This window comes from Rhinichthys klamathensis, unplaced genomic scaffold (genome assembly GCF_029890125.1).
Source record: "Rhinichthys klamathensis goyatoka isolate OS25496 unplaced genomic scaffold, OSU_Roscu_1.1 h1tg000196l_1, whole genome shotgun sequence".
Taxonomy (NCBI): Eukaryota; Metazoa; Chordata; class Actinopteri; order Cypriniformes; family Leuciscidae; genus Rhinichthys; species Rhinichthys klamathensis.
Genome location: NW_026606722.1, coordinates 3,152,509 through 3,173,815, shown reverse-complemented (window position 1 = coordinate 3,173,815; position 21,307 = coordinate 3,152,509). Strand labels below are relative to the sequence as shown.

Genomic DNA, 21,307 nt, shown 5'->3' with positions numbered 1-21,307 from the left:
AAAAAAATCATACTTGATAACACAATTTTTTTTAACCAATAAAAAAAAAAAAAAAAAAACAATATACAATGTTTACTGATCAAACCAATACTTGAAGACACCAATATATAGCCTACTTAATTAAGAAACCAATATACTTGAACAAAACAATGTGAATGTATTCTTGAAAAAATATATATATATATACTCAAACAAACCAATAAATACTTGAGCAAACCGGTGTATCTAAACAAATATTTAGTTGAACAAACAGATATATACTTGAACAAACTATATGAAACAATATGAAACAATATGTACTTGACTTGAGGAAACCATTGCATACTTGAGGAAACTAATGTTGTTTATACTTGAACAGACTGTACTTTAACTATACTTATACCTATTTGAACAAACTGTTGTATAAATGAACAAACCCATAGGCTACTTGAACAAACCGATGTATCTAAAACTATAAGTGTGTTTACCAATGTATTATGAACCATTGTATTTTTCATTAAACCATACATTTCGACAAGTGAGCCTACATGGCACATTCACATAATACATTTCCTGAACTACCTCTCATACAGCTAATGAATCCAAACCTTGATGAAATTCGGGATAGCAATTTTAAGGGTTAAAATTTTTATGATTAAAATTGCACGTTGGCACTTTTTACAGTGTGTGTTTGTGTCACGCGTGCTGCAGCATGCATCACTGTCCCAGTACACTGTCACTGATTCTCTCCTCTCCTCCTCTCACATCTCTAAACCACCCCTCATCACGTCCCATTCACAGCATCATGGCGTTTGAGGGTGAGTATCATCACTGACCAGCGTGGCTAGAGTACACCGTGATCTTTATGGCTAACAACATGTAACAGTCTGTCAGTCTGAACGTACTTTGCGCGAGACGTTTATAGGAATGTTAAACGTAAGCGATTTTATTTTTTAAGTGTAAGTTTAAATGTGTTTTGACGTGGCCATAGCTGGTTATGTGCTACTGCACCATTGCGGACAGACATATGGAGTAACGTAAGCGCTTCTGAAATAACAGCTAAAGGGTAGAACACAATAACGTGTTTTAATGAAGTGGTTAAAGTCTTCATTTAGGCTATAGCGTGCTTAATTTTTAGTCTGTTAGTTTTTTCGTTATGATGTCGTCGCGTTATAAAGCTACAGTGTTTATAACAGCATGTGAGCGAGGTCTCCATCTGTTGTGTTGTTCATGTCTTTGACCAGCCAGGTGGCCACGTAAAGTTAGATTAGTAGTGCTACAAGATGGCTTACTTACTGATACATTGTACTCTTCTGTGAGTTTTGACATATTAGTAAACAAGAAAAATGTGTAATAAAAAAAATACCTGAAGGATGTTGGCATAATAATTGTATATAAATAATAATATAATAGCTTTATTTTATATTCCCCCCCCCTCTTTGTATTTAGTGTTTTTTGAATGGATGGGGACAATAACTTAGCCTACATGGTCAGATAAAATAAAACTAATTAAAAAAAATCTCTAGACACCAAATAACTTACACTTGAAAATTAGAAGTGGAAATGTCTGAGAGTATGAAGTAAAGAAACTAGCAGTAAAGCAAAATTGCCTTTAAAAATATCCAGTCACTGCCACTCATGTTGTCCTGTCTGACTATTTCTTCGAACGAACACAAAATAAATGTTTTAACAATTTAATTACTTATTTTTATTTGTATTCTTAACTTTTGTTTGTTTTGATCTAATTGTTATATTTTATTTTATTCAATTAATGAAAACGCGTTTTAATTGCTTTAGTTTTGGGTAACAGTAACAACACTTACAGATTAATACTCTCATTGGTGGTTCTCTCATGAATTCGCAATATGTCTGAGGAAGATGTTTGCAATGAATCAGTTAATAAAATTAACAAAACCAATCTGAATGATCCATTCTCGAATCTGCACTGGAAGAAAAAAATGGTAACCCAAAAATTAACTGATTTTATTCCAATCAAATGTATTATTTAACATCACTGAATTAAAATGTATACCAACAAAACAAAGTTTAATCAAGTAGATATAGCTGTTTAAGGTATCAATTGCACATTAACACTTTATGTAGGCCTACAACGTTCAGTCACCGTTCATTTTCATTGCATTGAAAAGACAGACAATGGCATTCTTCAAAAATTTTACTTTTTTTGTGTTTTCAAAGAAATAACAAAGTCATGTGGGTTTAGAACAACATGAGGGCGATTAAATGATCAGAAGAAAAAAAACATTTTGATTCAGTGATTCATTTTTGGGTGAACTATTGCTTTAAGAATAGTATGTGACAATATTAATGGAAAGAAAATGGAATAGCTTGAGCCAGAAAGGTGTAGTACAGCCCACTGTGTACAAAATGAAGCTCCTTCGAGAGAGAGAGAGAGAGAGAGAGAGAGAGAGAGAGAGAGAGAGAGAGAGAGAGAGAGAGAGAGAGAGAGAGAGAGAGAGAGAGAGAGAGAGAGAGAGAGAGTGTGTGTGTAAGTAAGTGAGATATGCATCTTCATTAATCAAAATGTCACGGCAACATTTTTAACAGCTACTTATTTTGAATGGTGTCTCTGCAGTGTGCATGTAGAATATAAATTGTAAAGTCAGTGACATAAATATATTGCTATGACGTCAAAGAGTCAGTAGGCTTTTTCTCTATCAAAAGTGCTATCTTAAAAGAGCTGTATCCTGTCCTCAGGTGGGGGGCGGAGCTGTGGTGTTCATGAACTCATCTGCGCTAGACGAGGTGAGAGCATCTTCCTGTTCGATGATAACATGCACCAACTGTGCCTGACTTGTAGTGCTTTATACTTTTAAATAGATAAAATATAAGTAAATAATTTGTACCCCTTCACCTCCCTTGTCCCATACTTCTATCAATTATGAATGACCTATCGAGTTTGGTGAACAAAAACAAGCGTCGTTATTAATTCATGGCAAAGGATTATGTTACGAGCCGGAAGACTTATGTGTAAACAACACAATTTCTACTTAGTCCCTGATATTTAAATAATCATGTCTTTATCTCTGTCTATAACTGCCTCAGAGGAAAGAGGAAGATTCTGTTACATAAGAGTTGGCAACTGTGAAAGATTAAGGGTGAAATGTAAAACATCTTTGCCTTATGGGATTTGAGTTCATTTGGATTAGCAAAACTGCATTTGCTTGCATTGTCACAAATGGGGTAACTCACAGATCTGAGTATACTGTTAAGTACATGTACAAAGATATTTGTTCTTGACATGTACAGCATAAAATGCCATTCAGTGCTATTCTAAATGCTATGCACTACAAACACTGCTTTATAATCTGAACTTGGTGGTGTTTCAAATTATATTTAAATCATAGTCTATCTGGTTCAATTAGCATAAGGACATGTTTTGCCACTTATATCCCTGTCAATCCAGTTCCAGTTTCTTTTAATGTAGGGTAGGTTCCAATGGAAGGTCCAATAGTATTGTGTGCACAAAGTGTCAAGGGGCATCCGATTACCTTAGACTAGTGAATTATTCAGCACTGGGAGAGATAGATTGAAGACAGGAGCTATAGATTCACTCACTGTAAGGGATAGAAGGCAAAACCTTTTAAATATCATGGCTTAACTGATCTATGAGGAATAAGGAGCAGACTGAACAACGGGATAATTGGATTTAAGACACATTGATGGACTCCTGCTACCTGCAAATTGTGGTAATATTTGCTGGAGTGTTTAGTGCTTTTACAGTGTTGCTGATCGTAATGCACTATTAGTTTTAAATTGCGTCTTATGTATTTCATGGTCTGTTGAAAAAGCAGAGGAAGTCCGTGCTTTACTCTCAGGTTTCTACTCTAAATAGGAGGTTCACTAAAGGTTTATATTCAAATATTATTATCTTGCAAAATAGAAGTAATGTGTTCATAACTTTTGGTCCCCACATTTTTTTTTTTTGGTCTATACTCTGCACTTGTAAAGAGTGACTTGTGTATAACTTATAAGTGAGTTGCAGTTGTACAGGTTTAATGGTTGTTTAAAACTTTCTCTCATTGATCTAATGCAATTTTTAGAAAACGTGTCTGAAAGTTTAGTAAACATCTCTAAAAGGCTTATGTCTTGTCATCTGTCCATGTGAATAAAAATAATGGTAATCGAGCAGTGGCAGTGTGATTTGTCCCATATTGACATTGAGAATGTAACTTTTCCTTTAAGGAAATTATACCAAGGTTTGTTGCCCTGTCATCACAGTAGCATCCATCACCATCTACATTGCTTATCTGTTATCTTGGTAGATCAAGTTCTCAGCTCTTGACCTTTACTTTCTCAGCTTTTGTCCTCCAACCCTATGCTTTCTCTTTCTCTGTTTCTCTTTTTTCCTTTAGTATCTCCTGAACTGCTAGGTGTCCTGTCCTCCATTGCTTTCTTCATGGCCGTGATCGCTCTGTTTTTTCTTTACCTCAGCAGCAAGCTGTCAGTGGAGAGCCCAAGCAGTGATTTGCCACATTTTGAGGGTTTTAACAAGGACTTGCAAGGTAAATATTTGGAGAGTTTTCAATGTTTTTCACTGTTCAGTTATATATATGGGTGTGTATCAAATCTGAAGGCCTGGGTATACTTAAATATACTTTAAAAATAAATACAAAACCTGTGGTAATTGAAAAAAAAAAAGTTGACAAAAAGATTGAATCCAACATTTGGTCATAATATAGAGTAATGTGAGATTTATACAGTAAGCAATTTTTTTTGCAGGCTGGTCATTTTTGACCTGGAACACCACAAGTGTGACTTTGTGCAATTTTGTACAAGATAAAAGCATTTCAAAACAAACTTCCTGGTTAAACATTAAAGCACACTAGCGTGATAAATTGTACAGAATATGTTTTAAATTGTATTCAATATTGCCAAACATTGAGGTCCTAAACTCAGATAAAGGAGGCCTACGATCAATCAGATCAAAAAAGAAATACAAAACCTGTGCTAATTGGCTTTATGCACAGCTGCAGCACTTCCTGAAATTCAGCCAGCTCCTTTGTTTCCTGTCTTCCATTATTGGACAAACTGACTAATCCAGGTGTGCCTGGCCTCAGTAACAATAATCAGGCACACCTGGATTAATCAGTTTGTCCAATAATGGCAGACAGGAAACAAAGGAGCTGGCTGAAGTTCAGGAAGCAGTGAAGCAGTGCATAAAGCATATTGAAAGAAAACAAGTTGAAAAAAAGATTAAATCCAATAATTGGTGTGTGATAATATAGAGTAATGAGAGATTTATAAGTAATTTTTGTAGTCATCATTTTTGACCAGGAACACCAAATTTGGGGGAGGGGCGGGAACAAAAATTGAAAAAAATTCCCAAAAATGTTTGTAGAAGTAGTTATTCACTGGGCGAGCAAAGTCAGTAAGTTTTAGTCTAATGCGATAACGTTAACTAGCATTTTCGGGGGAAATAAAATCATCTCCAAAATGACTTTTTTGGGGTTAAATGAGCAGTCTTTCTAGCATTTATAACCATCAAGGTCCATTTAAAATTATTTACAATTAAAATTATTTCTAATTTTCAAAAGTATTGAAAGCAAATAGATCTGTGAGCAGGTTGGCCATAGGCAGCCTATATCAAGTTAGCTCACTAGGTTTTAAAACACCTGTTTGTCCTGTTTAGCCTTGTTCCTTAAATATGAGATGCTTACAGACAAAATGTTACTGATGAAAAATCCTGAAGATTAATGTACAAGCTGACTCTTCAACAGAATTTGCGGTCAGTTAGCAGACACATACCAAAGGCACAAAGCAATGGCATTTTTCAAGAACTTTCAACAGAGTCTCCCTTCCGTCAGTTCCCTTCTGGACTCTGTCTCAAACACTGTCTCGACTGCTGTGGACGATTTGTCCTCTGCAGTGAGTGACGTCACCTATACTGTCAGTGACCAACTAACAGAGCAGGTCAATACAATCATCAATAAAGTACAGACTGAAGAGGATGAAAATGAGGCTGAAGGGTCTACTGACGAAGTCCAAAAGGACAAGAGAAACAGCAAGCTGAAGCGGCAGGAGACAGAAGCTAATGCTGCAGACATTGATGGGGAAGGTCGAAAGAGCCGGAAATCAAAAAAGAACTCTATGTGGACTATTGAAATAGATGAAGAGGAAATCCAGAGAGAGAAAAAAAGACAAGAGGAAGCAAGAAAAGCTGAGGATGATGAGTGGGAGTGGTGTTACGCCCCTGCTAAAGGATGGTATCGTAAAAGGAGGGACCCAAACCAGCCACAAAGCTCATCTCAGAGTACAGACAACCAGACAGGGAACAGTGACCAGGCGTCACAAAAGGTAGAGTCTGCCTCTCAGGAAGAAAGTGCCTCCTTGTCCAGCAAACACAAAAATGAAGGTGACAACCACAATGAAAATGCTAATGGGATGCACCCATATGATAGTCTGGAAGAACAGGACTTGTCTGGTGATCCTGTTACATCAGCATCAAAGTATGAAAAGAATGGAGAGCACAATAGTCTTGAGGAAGATGATAGTTCTGAAAGATGTGAGAAAACGACACGATCTAAAGGCAGACGAAAAGATGGAAATGAAGAAGATGAAGACAAAGCATCGTGTGAAGAAGGTAAGACATCAAAACAAAAGAAGAAAGGACAAGTTTATAGTGATGAAGAACAGGAGGAGGGCACTCAGGACTCAAAGTCCAAGAGCTCAAAGGCAAAGAAGGACAAAGATGGTAGAGGTGAGACTGTATGCTGGACTTGCTGTGCTGCTGTGCTCTTCTGGTTCTGTATCACTGGTTCTCTTTGGCTTTCTTATTGCACCCCTTGATTGACACATAAAAATGGATAGTGTTTTATAGGTTTTAAAACCTTTCTCTTCATAATATTTTCTGTTTTACTCCTGACGAGGACTGTGTTTCTCAAAAGCATTGTATGCTAAAGTAGATTGTTGAACCATTGGCACCAATGGTCTCTGCAATTAATTTAGCTCACAATGCTTTTGAGAAGCAGCCCTGGGCTGTCACAAGGGGAGGACAACCTGGAAAATTGTCTCGTGGCCAGGGTGGCCCACTAGAGACTATTGCAGTGGTCCCAAACCCTGGACCCAGAATGCTCCCAACAGTACACATTTTGGATGCCACCCTTTTCTGACACACTGGCTGCATCCGAAATCGCATACATCCCTACTACTAGGCGAAAAACAGTATGTGACAAAAGAAGTATGTCCGAATTCACAGTACTCATAAAAGAGTAGGCAAAAAGTACCCGGATGACCTACTGCTTATGGCGAGATTCTGAAGTGCGCATACGATGGACACTTTACTATCCCATGAGCCACGGAAGAGGATTTGTCAATGGCAGTGAAGTGGCGCAACTGATGCTGGAAGGTCACATGAAAATGACAGCATGGTGAATGTAGAATGTCCGGATTACATGTATTCAAAATAAGCACCTACTCAAGAAATATGCGATTTCGAACGCAGCCATTTATTTCAAGTCGTGGAGTCTCTACTAATCATCTAATGAGTTGGTTCAGGTGTGTTTGATTAGAGAGACAAAATGTGCAGAGCTTTGGGTCTCCAGGACCAGGATTGAAAACCACTGGCCTAGTCCACGGGTGATCAATCTTGTACCTGGAGATCTACCTTCCTGAAAATTTGACCTACAATCTTATGCGTGCTACAGACTGTGCAATTTCGGCAATCCTATAAGAACATTACAAATCACACTGTATGACATGGATCTAATAAACTTGGGTATGACATGTATGTAGACTATGATGATGACACATATTGAAGAGATGGGCCCTATATCATACATCCGGCGCAATGCGGCGCCAGGCGTGACGCAAGTGTTTTTTGGTAGTTTCAGCTTGACGCAGTTATCATTTTCACGTCCTGAGCCACGTTGTTTAAATAGCAAATGCATTTGCGCCCATGGGCTGCTGGTCTGAAAACGAGGTGTGTTCAGGCTCGTGGTTGGCGCGTTGCTATTTTGAGGCAACTGAAATTGACAAAACTGAAACCTGGTCTAAAGTCAATGGCGCAGTATTTTTCTTTGTTATTTAAAGGGCGCATTAGTAATATGCGCCTATAGGCGGATGCACAACGCGCGTACACTCTGCTTATTACACACTCAAGGCACACAAAGCTTATTACTCACACTCAGCAGCACACAAACATGCCAAATATTAAAAATAAAAGGATTACCATGTAAAAGATTATTATTGTGTACATAAAGATATGGTAGAATCCGGTTTGTCCCGTAGACGGTCTGCTTGTGTGCTTTAACCTCGCGAAACCTTAACCTTTTTTTTCCTCTCTAGAGAAGCGTGCAGTCTTTCCGCTTGCAAATTCCGCCATGTAAATAGCAATCCGCCATGGTGCGCGAGCAACTGGCTTTTAAAGGGAATGGGAGATGAGACTCTGATTGGTTTATTGCACGTTATGCCCAAAACACGTCAATTTTGATCAGAAAATTATCGCAGGCTATCTTTGGTCACAAGACTGTGACAACAGCCGGCTTTGAACCTCTCTCACTGTACGACGTAGGAGCCAAAACCACAGAAATCGCCACGATTGGTCATCTTCCCTCTGGGATAGCCCAAAACCGTACAATGTGTACCGGGCATTAATGAAATACACCTGAACCAGCAAATATGTGTGTTGATGCAGGCTTGGAACTGAACTCATATGGTGCGTCTCAATCAGCTCCCGAGTTTGTGAATCAGTATATCGTGTACAGGAATCCGGGCACTGATAAGGACCCTGGTTCACCACACATTCACCACACATTATTACTCAATTTCCAGCGACATGATTACAGACAACATCAACGTACAACGTTGTAGAACATTTTATGCTCACGCTTCAGTAATGTGACCTAATTTCCGGTAAGGGAGCATCGATGCTCCTTGATTTTTGCAGTACATTATGGGATTTTTTTTAGGGAGCGAACGTTCCAGTGCACTGGAAGGATTTTGCGATTGAGATAGCCCTTATAATGGCCGACTCCCTGATCAGTGCCCTACTGAACTACTGAACTAGGGAGCTGAGTGAGACGCACCCATTAAAATGATGTCCCAGGCCTTGTGAATTTTAGTGATGGCCCTCCCTTTACTGATGTTTTCCTTTTTATAGATGAAGAGTGTAATATGTTCACTGTAAAATACTTTCATATACCAAATTGACAATGACTTTAAATGAGCCATTTATTGGTTGTCATCTTCTAGCTTAAAAAGTGGTGTCAGTTTTGTGGCAGGACTACCTGTTTCTTCAAACAATGGAAGTGCACTTGGGGTGTGGAGTAGGAGGGAAACCTGTTTGGAAACAATCGTTACTTTTGTGTTTGGTGCCAATAGTTTTGTTTGTAACATGGGGATGGGTTATAAATTACAAGAGGGTGAGAAATTAACAATGACTCTCTGCTTTTGCATACCACTGATCTGCAAAAACGTTTACAGTAGGGTATTTTGACTGTAGATAAAGTTCTCTGTTCTTTCTTAGACGGGGGTTGTCCAGATAAAGGATCATCTGAGAGTGGGGACGAAACACCAAAAAAACACAAAGACTCGTCCTCTCACCAGCATAGAAGTGGGTGGAAAAACAGGGATGCTGAAAACGAGGACTGCAGCAGTGAAGCCTCAGCTGAGCAGGGTAAATATTGTACACTGTCTGAATGATGAAATAATCTTAATTATGCTGCAATCAGGATGTAATCATTTTTGTATTTCTGTCTCACTAACCAGTTAAAAGGAAAAAAGGTTCAAGTTCCCTGAATGAACTCCAGCCTCCACCATACCTGGACAAAGACGATCTCAAGTGTGGCTCAAGGGGCCGCAGTGATTCAGCAGAGGGCAGTGGAAGTGAGGGCAGTGAAGACCCTGAGGACACAGAGAGTTACCTGAATAAGGGCTATGAGGAGGACGCACCCAGTGACAGCACAGCCGTTTTGGGCCCGGAGGTGAGCGCCTCGTCCCGTCGTTTCCGATGTGTTCTTCTATGAGAATCCTGGCCCCACCCTCCGATGCTCTTATTCACCAATGAAACTATCAAAATCCTCACACAGTGTTGTTATGTCTCCAAGAGAGCTGTTCACTTCAGTGTATGTTGTGACAAATATTTGCATGTTTTTTTTACTTTTTTCACCAATCCCTTATTTTTTGACATGAGATTCGTTTTTTTAATCCATTTTCTTTTCTTTGAGTAATATTGTGTTCATCTACGATAATGCTTATGCAATGCCAAACTGATAAACTAAGACACCTGGGGCCGGTTGCATAAACTGCTAAGACTATTCTTACAAGGTAGTCATCAAGACTGTTCATAACCATCAAGTCAGGTACATAAAAATGTAGATTGGTCTAATTTGAAACCATAAATTAAGACAGAGTACCCCTAACTAGTTACCCCTAATCTACCCCTAACTAGCTAGTTGCGTCCTAGTTCTTAAGACACAGTCTTAAAGGTGCTCTAAGCGATGTTGGGTGACGTCACTTCTTGTTGACGTTCGAAGTATTGTCAAACAAAATGGTGGCTAGCTAGACCCTCACTCCTCCTCATCCCGCCCCCTCTCCCTGTAGTTTTACTGATACTTCATTCAATGTGTAATGTCGCCAAGTTAGATAAATGCTTTCATATAATGCCGAAAAAGAGAAACATTACCAGATAAAACGTTTCGCCACCTGAGGTTATAACTTTAGCTCCCATACAAGGACGCAATAATAGCAAGATAACGTTAGCTTCGCGTTTCCCAGTGAGCATAAACAACGGCTCCGTCGTAAACAAATTTAGTCAAAGTTGTCAACAGGCTATGAATGAGCATTCAAATTCATAACAAACAGTTGAATCATTCACACAAACTGTCACCCTACTGTGAGTTTGCTTGATCATTTACAATAGAGGTCGATAGCTAGCTGCTAGAAACCTATATGTTGTATTCACCAAAGTTAGCACTGACTGCATTGTTCTAGCTAATTATATCCTTGTGTTTGTTAGGCGAACATGAAAGTCCATTTAGAAAAACCAAACTGGATTTACCCACCTGTCCAGCAAAAACAGAGCTACCTGAATGTCGGATTGGAAGCCCTTCTGCCGGCGGAGTTCTCGCCATGTTTCAAAGGCTTTTCCAATGTAAATTTGGGACAATCACGCGTTCTTTCTTCTTTTCCCCCTTTCTTTGCATTTTTGCAATCTGTTCATCGGAACGTCGTCTCTTTGGTCGTGTGTCGGCCATATCAAACTTAAAGAGTTGTAATTCTAACTTCCCTCTTCATGCTTCTCTCTCCTCCACACCCCCCTTCATGTGTACGCGCACTAACCCCACCCCCAAACCCTTCTTGTCGGTTATTGGCTGGAACACTGTTTGTTTTGTTTCGTGGAGTGGGTTGCCCCAGTTTGTTTTTGTTGCTGTTTGTGGAGCCTGGGCTGTCCACAGAGATCGCGGTTTTTTACAGTGTGTTCAGGGGACAGGCAGCTAGCGGATAGTGAGGAGATGTTCGCTGTATGTGACAAAAAAAAATGTTGGCCTAAAAAACGTGTGACATCGCTTAGAGCACCTTTAACATAATGCCTATGTTTATGCAACTGGCCCCTGTCATCCATTTCTCCATGTTTTTTTTTTTTTTTTTTACATTTCTGTCTGTTTGGATTCCCATTAACTAGTGTCCTCTCTTTTAGAGACCATTGTAACAGTAACATTTTCAGCTGTTTATTAAAATATCACTTCATTGTCACATGAATGAGTCATATCACTGATGGTTTTAATTATGAGGAGCAAGGACGACAGTTCATGGATTCTCAGGCTGTGGCAGGTTTGGTTCATTCTGGCCACATCTGGTAAGTTTTCCTTTGAGTTTGCTTGTGATTGGAGACACTGAAAGCCTGAATGCAGATATAGACATCTTGTGCGTAAAGCCAGACTACTTCAGGCTACTCCAAAGATCAGACTGCTTGATTGATTTTTGGAGAAAAAGTTTTATAGTACTCTATACAGTAACTCTCAGAACTCAAAACTTACTTCCAGTCCAAAAAGACAGCTGGTGGTACATTAGGATGCGTTGGTCGGTCGTATGACAAGTTGACGACGCTAAATACAGGTGTAAACGGGGTCTAAAACGTGTTGAGCTTGCTATTCAGTGTTTAGAAACGGTCCGTCAATTTAATATTGTAAGAGTAAAATGGAAAGTTATGTTAGCTTTTTACTTTTCATGGATGTGTGTAGCATTTGCCACCATGCTAACTTTCATTCCTAACAAGATTTCTGATCATTTATGCCCAATCATAATGGTTTCAGTAGCACATTGCAGTGTGGATTGTTGATATGCAGTCACAATGATTTATAAACATATTGTTTACATAGATGTAAACATAATGTTTACAAAAAAGCAAAAGCAAATTATTTCTGTGAGTAAGCAGGAGAGTGGAAAAATGATCATAAACAAAATTATATACAGTAACTTGCCATGTCACCAACACAGGCACCCTCAAGAATTTTGAGCTGTTCATTTTTTTCACATGCACATCCATTTCCCCCATCAAACCTGCCCCGTCTTTCCTTTTCTCTGACAGGATAGCTTAATCCCACCCCTTCCAGAAACATATGAACCAGAGGCATTGGGGAAATATGGCACACTGGATGTGGCCTTCGAATACGACCCTGGTGAACAACGGCTTGCGGTGACAGTGACCGCTGCCACAGATATCCCAACACTTAAGAGCACTGGAAACATTTCCTGGCAGGTCCACCTGGTTTTACTGCCCACCAAAAAGCAGAGAGCCAAAACAGGAGTCCAGAAGGGACCCTGTCCCGTCTTCACAGAAACATTTCGGTTCTCATGTGTGGAGCAGGAGGCCTTGGGGGACTATGCAGTCCGGTTTCGTCTCTACAGTGTGCGGCGCATGAAAAAGGAGAAGGTCCTAGGGGAGAAGGTGTTCTACTTAACCAAACTCAATATGCAGGGCAAGCTCGCTCTTCCTGTCACTCTGGAGCCTGGCACCTCAGTTCCTGTAAGCAGTGTTTGTGTGCATGCAGGATACATTTTCCATAGCCAATCAGGTTTTAGAGTCATAACAATCCATTTTATAATGGGAATCCTGTAATGTCACTGTTCTTCAGGGCTGTGGATCAGTGGTGAGCGTCTCTCGGAGTGCGGGAGCTCTGTCGCACCGCTCAACTGGTGAATCCTCCACTCCAGAGCTTCTGCTGGGTCTCCTTTACAACGCCACCACAGGGAGACTGTCCGCCGAGGTTATTAAGGGCAACCATTTTAAAAACTCTGCCACCGATAAACTGCCAAGTAAGAAATGCACCTGGATAATCCTTTTAAAAGCAAACCCGTTTCATGCATGTGCAGTCTTAATGTTTTTCCCTTTTTCTGTTCTGCTTGTAAATTGAACTGCTCTCTTTTTATTAGTCACTGTATTTTCTATCATATTCCTTTTTCTGTGTCCTGTCCTGTAGTTGGCCTGTTTTGTTGTGTAAAACACTTCATTAGTGGGCAACTGTATATCATGAGAGGTAAGTCTATTGCCATGTCAAAATGTCAAAACCACCAACTTAAAGCCTGGAACACACCAAGCCGACGGTCGGCCGATTCGACATGTTGAATCGGCGTCGGGCCGTCGTTGAAAGAGGGAACTCTGATTGGCTGTTCAGCTTAGTGAACTAGTCAGTGCACGAGAATAATAGCAAAACAACGAGCAAAGAAGTCAAAACGGTATGTGTATATCTTATGTTACGTCACATTAACTGAGCGCTAGTTCGTCGGCGTCGGCTTGGTGTGTTCCAGGCTTAACAGACTCTCCGTCTTTACCTGCTGTGCTCAACTGCCTCAACATTTGACTTTCAGTAAAGTTTAATTGTACTGTATTTGCAAGCTGTAGTCCTGTAGATCTTGTAGAATATACACTTCCAGGATATTCCAGGATGACAATGTCAAGAATCATCAGGCTCAAATTGTGAAAGAATGGTTGGAAGGAGCATGAATAATCATTTTCACACATGAATTGGTACCTCTAAGGGGTTGTTTTACACGACACGTAAAAAGACAAAAACGTAAACGTAAAAAACGTAAAACCTTTTTTGGGTTTTGGCCGTTCGTTTACTCAACAACAGCGTTGTGGGTGCCTGAAAACGCAAACTTTTGAAAACGGGTTTCAAAGTGCAAGTTTTTGAAAACGGTATTCATGTAAACAACAAAAACACGAATCTCTGAAGACGATGACGTCATGCACATGCGTATTACGTGTTCAATCTATAGTGTTTCATCGCCATATAATGGCCTGGCAGCAGAACACAGCATTTTTAGTCGTTTCCACGGATCCGTGTGAATGGGGATCGTTTTGACAATGTCTGAACGCGGAAAACTCGAAGGAAAAACTTCTCCGTTTTAAGCATATCGTTGTCGTGTAAACGAGCCCTAAGTCTAGTCCTTAACTTCATTGAAAGTCTTTAGGATGTGCTAGAGGAGACTTTACAGAGTGCTGGACTCTTGCATTGTCAATACAAGATCTTGACCAAAAATGTATGCACCTCTTGATGGAAATTACATCACAACATTTATTTCCATACTCCCTCCCAAGCATACTTTTACAATTTGAGCCAGATACTTTTTGCCTAGTCTTTTATGAGTACTGTGAATTCGGACATACTTCTTTTGTCACATACTGTTTTTCGCCTACTATATAGAAGAGAAGTATGCGATTTTGGATGCAGCCTATGCCTTCCTGTGGCTCTAGCTCTAGAATAATTGGTCAAATTCTACTTGCATACTTCTGCGAGATCCCAAGCAGTTGCCATGGAGAATGGGAATGTTAACGGTTAGCTTTCTCTAGGTTTTTCAGTTATCTAATTAGCCAGCACCTGCAGCTCACACTCAGATTCTACTTCACTCAAAAGAGAAAGACATTTGTGAGATTTATAGAAACAATTTATAATTTCTCAGGACACCTATTTCAGTGATATCACTTGATAAAGGCATGAGGGATATTTATAATCCACCCATTGGTGAATCATAATTTATATATAAATTCTACTGATACTAATTGTAATGCAATGGTGATGTCAAAGTCTTGCTAACTTCATTACCCCCAAAAAATGCATAATGATTTAATATTCAGACATTTAAACACAGCTTCGCCTTACATTCATTGATCAGTTTTTCAACAACACAAATGTTAAAGACCCCCTGTGGTGAACGTAAAGTTTTTAATGTTGTTTATACAGGGGTTGGACAATGAAACTGAAACACCTGGTTTTAGACCACAGTGATTTATTAGTATGATATAGGGCCTCTTTTTGAAGCCAAACAGCATCAGTTCGTCTTGGAAATGACAGATACATGTCCTACACAGTGGCCAAAGGAATTTTGAGCCATTCCTCTTCCAGAACAGTGGCCAGGTCACAATGTGATGCTGGTTGAGGAAAACGTTTTCTGACACGCTCCTCCAAAATACCCCAAAGTGGCTCAAACATATTTAGATGTGCTGACTGTGCAGGCCATGGGAGTTGTTCAACTTCACTTTCACGTTCATCAAACCACTCCTTCACCAGTCTTGCTGTGTGTATTGGTGCATTATCATGCTGATACACGGCACCCCCCCAACATTTACAATGTTTAAACCATTAGGTGCACATGGTCCTCCAGAATGGTTCAGTAGTCCTTGGCAGTGACAGTAGGGAATGCCATGATATTGCAGCCCAAACCATCACTGATCCACCCCACTCCGGGTGTTAAGCCTCTTTGGGACTTCTCCACACCGTAACTCTCCTAGATGTGGAAAAGACAGTGAAGGTGGACTCATCAGAGAACAATACATGTTTCACATTGTCCACAGCCCAAGATTTGCACTGTTGGCTAGCCTGGGAAAACCCAGACAACTTCTGGCAAATTTAGATTTGCTCTGAAAGTTAGTCTGGCAAAGAGCTCATTCAAGCTCATTTCCAATCCGCCGAAATCGCGGGACCAATCAGAAACGTTGGGGCGGGCTTTACACGATGACGACAGCGCTGGGATTTTGAAGCAGATTTTGTAGCCTACATTACAAAGATGGATGCCGCCATCGAACATCACTTGTTCGAATCAGCTATCGCGTCTGTTTTAAGCGATTTGAACGTTTCCTTTTTGTTAAAAACCGAGCAAAGAACAACACTCGGAGATGTTTTTTCCGCCGCTCTGCATACGTCATCTCCTTCATCGCTCTGATTGGGTTTAGGTCTATCCGCGACGTCCGTTGGTGACGCCCGTCTGGAAATGATTTGTCTATGACGCTTTGCCAGACCATAACTCAGTTACAACTGAGAATGGTCTGGTTTTAACCAGGCTAACTGTTGGCACTAATGAAACCCGACTTTTGGCATTGGCACGAGTGAACAAAGGCTTGGCTATTGCACCCCAACCATGAATATTGACCCAGTGGAGCTCCCGACAAACAGTTTTGGCTGGAAACAGAAGAGTTCAGATGCTCATTTAATTCTGCAGTGATTTGGGCAGCTGTGGTTTTATGTTTTTGGATACAATCTAGGATAGTACCAAGACATCCCGGTAACGCTTCCTTTTACAGTCCTGTTACCCATGTACTTACTATGTACTTATTATAGTAATTATAATTACTGGGTAATAACTAGGTACTAACCCTGAACCTACCCCTAACCCATGTACTTACCTTATATTAGCCAGTACTTTCTAGGTAAGTACACTGTAAGTACACGTAAGTACTGTACTGTAAAAGGAAGCGTTACCGACATCCCTTTCAGATAGCTTCCTCTTGCGTCCACAGTTACTGTTGTTGTAAATGTGGTTCAACCTTCATGGATGTATGCTGACATTACCCTGCATACTGTGGCGCTCGATACACCACAAAAGACCTGCTGTCCTGGTCACAGATAAGCCAGTGAGACCTGCACCAACAAGTTGTCCTCTTTTGAACTTTTGAAACCTTCAACACTATAGTGGCCAGTTGTTTAAATTTCATTGTCCAACCCCTGTATGTCTATGTGGTGTTTTTAATGTGCTTTAAAACAAAACCATGTGGAAATTCATCAGTAAACACCTTTGCTGAGTGTTTTCTCCTTAAAACTGCACTGCACCAAAATTGATGTTTTATTAATAAGTTTCGGGAGGAACACGTTCCAATGATCAAACAATCAAGTCATTCCAGCCAGCTGTCAGCAAACAGTAATCAACAGGTCCACTCAATCAGCACGAGTAAAGCCTATAAATATACTCAGTCGACTTACCCATATTCCTCGACAGTTTTCAGCATCCCTCCACCACCCCATCTCCTCACACTTGCCTAGTTATCCTCCTAAACAGAGATACGGGGGGAGTACTTTGGGTTCGGGCCCAATTTCCGAGCTCGGAGCCCTCCCCCCAGACAGCACGCCAAATACACATAACCATTATTCTCTGATCATTTGTAAGTGTGAACTCGTGAAACAGTCTAAAAAAAGAAGTTTGACGCGGATGTTTGCTACCGTCACAAACATGTAGCCAATCCCTTTCTAAGTTGTTCAAAGCGTTTCTAAGGATGCTGGTTTTTAGAAAGCAGCTTTCTGACTCTGAGAATGGGAACATGGTTTGCATCACATTATTAGCCGTTTAATAACGTAGTCAAGCCAAGGCTAATCATATCAATTACCGTAATGTATCCGGCATTGTAGAGAGCGATACATAAAACGCATTAGCATTCTGATACATTCACTTGTAGATAAATTTGTATAATTCGCTCTTCCTCTTCTTCTTCGGAATCATTTTCTGGTTCAAACATATATCGCTGAATTAAACCAATTATTTCCACTTGCCATTGTGTAGCGTTTACTACAGTTTAGTGAGTGGATCAGGTAGTCCGAGCTGGAGGCGGGAACTAATTTTGCCAATGTGCTAAGATTTGGCATTTGGTCTAATCTGGCATAATATATAGTTTGGAGTGTACTCAAATTATGATTCACCCATAGGAGTAGCATACTATCATCATACTTTTTCTATTTATGTCTATTGTGCAATGCATGAAAATGAATGGGTGATAAAGTCATGTGATAAACAATGTGATAATATAGCATACTACTGTAATATTTGTCATGTTATAGTGCCAACTGTTTAACTTTAAAATAGTATGCAGTATACTGCACAGTATTCAGTAAATAGTAAGCTAGTATTTATTTCTGAACATAGCCCATGTGTTTGACTTGTTGCATGAGCTCAACATCACCACCAGGTGGTGGTAACTCACTTTTCCCCTTCCCATTCCATCAGACACTTATGTGAAGCTTACAATGGTGGACTCCAAAGGGAAAGAGATGTCCAAATGTAAGACCTCAGTCTGCCATGGCCAGCCCAACCCAAGCTACAAAGAGACATTTGTCTTCCAGGTGGCACTATTCCAGTTATCTGAGGTCACCCTGCAGGTGTCGGTGTACAGTCGGCGGAGCAGCATGAAGAGGAGAGAGCGGGTGGGTTGGGTCGCTCTGGGCCTCAACAGCACCACAGAGGAACAAGAGGAACACTGGACCCAGATGAAAGAGTCAGAGGGACAGCAGGTCTGCCAGTGGCACACGCTCCTTAATCCATAGGGGGAAGACGTGAAATGTGGTTTTTGGTCATCTGTACAGTACAGGGGTGTCCAATCATGCTCCTGAAGGGCCACTGTCCTGCAAAGTTTAGCTCCAACTGCAATTAAACACACCTGAACCAGCTTATAAAGGTCTTAGTAGGCATTCTAGAAACTTCCAGGCGGGTGTGTTGAGGCAAGTTGGAGGTAAACTCTGCAGGACAGTGGCCCTCCAGGACTGAGTTTAGACACCCCTGGCTTTAGTAGGAATTAGTATGAGTAAATATTAAAGGATTTATTCACACTAAATTGAATATTCAATCCTAATTTATTCCTTCATGTCACTCCAAACCCCACAAAGGGAGAACATTTAAATAATGTTAATTATCTTCCATGCTATTTCAATTATTCAATTGGAACTCGTCAAGCTTCAAAAAGGACACTGTGTGTATAATAGTCAGAAATAACAACCGGAATGATCAGATTCAGTTGATGTCAAGATTATAAACTTAAATTGCAATCCGATCATCATATAAAGCTATCTTTAGGCTTCAGAAAACTGGCAATTTAGTACAAAAATCAAGTACTTTTTATGATACTTTTTTTGTGTCATTTTTGGAGTATGACACACCTTATTTAATCAACTTTAATTAAGTCATAGAGGGTTTAGAATGGCATGGATGCGAGTAAACTATTACAGAACGTTTGATTTTTGAGCAAACTATTCCGAAAGAAGTGGGTGACGTCGCAGTCACGTTAACGAAATGTCAGCGAAATTATGCGGGCAAATTAGGTCTATCATTCATTGTCCATGCATGAAGCACTGCTTAGTAGTCACTTCTAAAACAAGCAGCTTTATATCGGTTAACGCAGTAAATTTTGCATCTGATGCAAAATCATGAATCCGATGCGAAATCCGCATGGGGGAGTTTTCAAGTCATTAGCTCTTCAAGCTAAATTCCCAATCGCGTTGATTAGGCTACTTCTGGAATGACTATTTCGTCCATGGAACTTCTACTAAACGTAAATGCGACAGCACCTTAATTTGAAATGTACAGGAATCCTCCATGTTGGAGGAGCTGTTGACCACTTAGTAATTGAGATAATCCTCAGGATATCAGTAATGGAGCTGCTGTTTTTTTGCAGTGTTGAGAAAAGCGACCGACTGAAAAAAAAGACGCCTTATGAATACTATACAGAACTGACCCACTGCCATTGGCACTGCCATCTGTACCAATTGTTTATTCACATCATAGCATAACTATAACTGTACCGTTGGCAGTTGCATAAGCATTCAAACTACTTGAGGTTTTGCCTTTATACTTGACTTGCAAATATGCAAATGCAAATATGCACTGCATGGTAACAGCTGAAGCATCAAGAGAATAAATTCATAATAAATATAGGACCAAAGCGCAAGTTCACATACATAATTCTGTTTTATGAAGGGATATAAGGACTGTTTCACACCAGCAATGTTGCAAAATATTTAACATGAAAATGTACAAAAAGTAGGGCTGCTGAAGACTGTCTAAATGTAACCATTTAACTGATGCCTAAATGTTACTGATGCAAATGTGAGTAATTTAACTCGTTATTTTTGTCATCTGTTTTCATATTGTGGAAGTAAATGCTGCATTATGTATGTTAACGCTGATTCAGGTTCATTTTTAATCTTTGAACAATGTAAACATTTAATAAAATCTGAATTTAAAAACACTTATGCAATCATTAGTGATGTTATGAACTTTACTATGCTTGGAAAAACAATTTTACAGTTAACTGATAATGGAATTCAAATGCACGTTTATACCTTATCTTACTGAGAAGATCAATGTTTTTAGAAATGCTGTAAATGCAAATGAGAAGGACTTAACTAAGAAGAACTTAGGTGTTCATCATGCTCAGTCATGCTTAATAATTCATTTCATCACTTCTGACAACAGGCCGGATGAGGTTTGGCAACAGCAAAAAGAGGCATACTGTGAAAAAATACTTTTTTTTTATTAGCAAAAATGGCTTACAAAACAAAACAGAAAATACAAAGGATAATCAAAAAGAATGGAAGGCAAAATTCTTGATAAAAATCCATAGTCAGTCAGGTGGTAAGATCAAGTTACGTCCCATAACATCTTTCATAGACAAATCTTTCATGAGGAGGCAATTTTCTGGAAGCCTGAGTAGGTGCTTCCTCAGTCGGCCCGTGTTTAAACGCATCCAAACAGTTGAACAGCCACAGCATTCAAGACAGAAGGTATCCTTAAGAATTTAAAATACATTAACTACACGGCATGCTATTTGCCGTATGCAAATATTGCAAAAGCAATCTACAACATTTGCCAAAATGTTCAGTACAATGAAACAACACTGTGTGGAATACTGTATCCCACAATGCAGTGAGATCAACTTGACCTTTCAATTCCAGTTTGACTGGAAATAAACTGGAAGCACAATCAAACGCACAATTCTAACAGCCCTTTCTTAAATAGTTCGTTGATCAGACTCAGAATGTACTGTTTGTTTACATAAAATTGGGTAAAACCTTCTCATAAATGAAAACTGGATAAAACACAGATTTATACATACAATGAGGTCGTGACAACAACAGCATTATACTCATACTGTTTCACAAACCATTTTTAAAGGGAAGTTCCCGGTTCAATAGATGTCATTTTCTATTCCATCTGTCTATACTAAATATGGATATTGACAATCTCAGCTTAATATTTAACTGATTCCATCTGACAACACTGTAAAACACTGCAATGGTATCAAAACATTGGTCTGTTTGCTTGAGCATCC

At 39.7% G+C, this 21,307-nt stretch overlaps 1 protein-coding gene across 5 annotated transcripts; it reads left to right on the top strand.

Annotated features, from left to right (window-relative positions):
- Window positions 1-737: 737 nt before the first annotated feature.
- syt14b (synaptotagmin XIVb) lies at window positions 738-19,098 on the top strand. 5 transcript variants are annotated; one of them, XM_056262700.1, is made up of 10 exons: window positions 780-797; window positions 2,695-2,742; window positions 4,432-4,502; window positions 5,718-6,580; window positions 9,464-9,613; window positions 9,706-9,920; window positions 12,527-12,964; window positions 13,074-13,254; window positions 13,419-13,475; window positions 18,211-19,098. In XM_056262700.1, exons 4-10 carry the CDS (start codon window positions 5,761-5,763, stop codon window positions 18,525-18,527), a joined length of 2,178 nt encoding a protein of 725 aa, XP_056118675.1. In that variant the 5' UTR covers window positions 780-797; window positions 2,695-2,742; window positions 4,432-4,502; window positions 5,718-5,760; the 3' UTR covers window positions 18,528-19,098. The 5 variants fall into 5 exon arrangements, with proteins under 5 accessions (XP_056118676.1, XP_056118672.1, XP_056118675.1 ...); XM_056262701.1 differs by lacking the exon at window positions 5,718-6,580 and having other exon boundaries at window positions 738-797; window positions 4,353-4,502; XM_056262697.1 differs by lacking the exon at window positions 13,419-13,475 and having other exon boundaries at window positions 779-797; window positions 5,718-6,697.
- The last annotated feature ends 2,209 nt before the right edge of the window (window positions 19,099-21,307 follow it).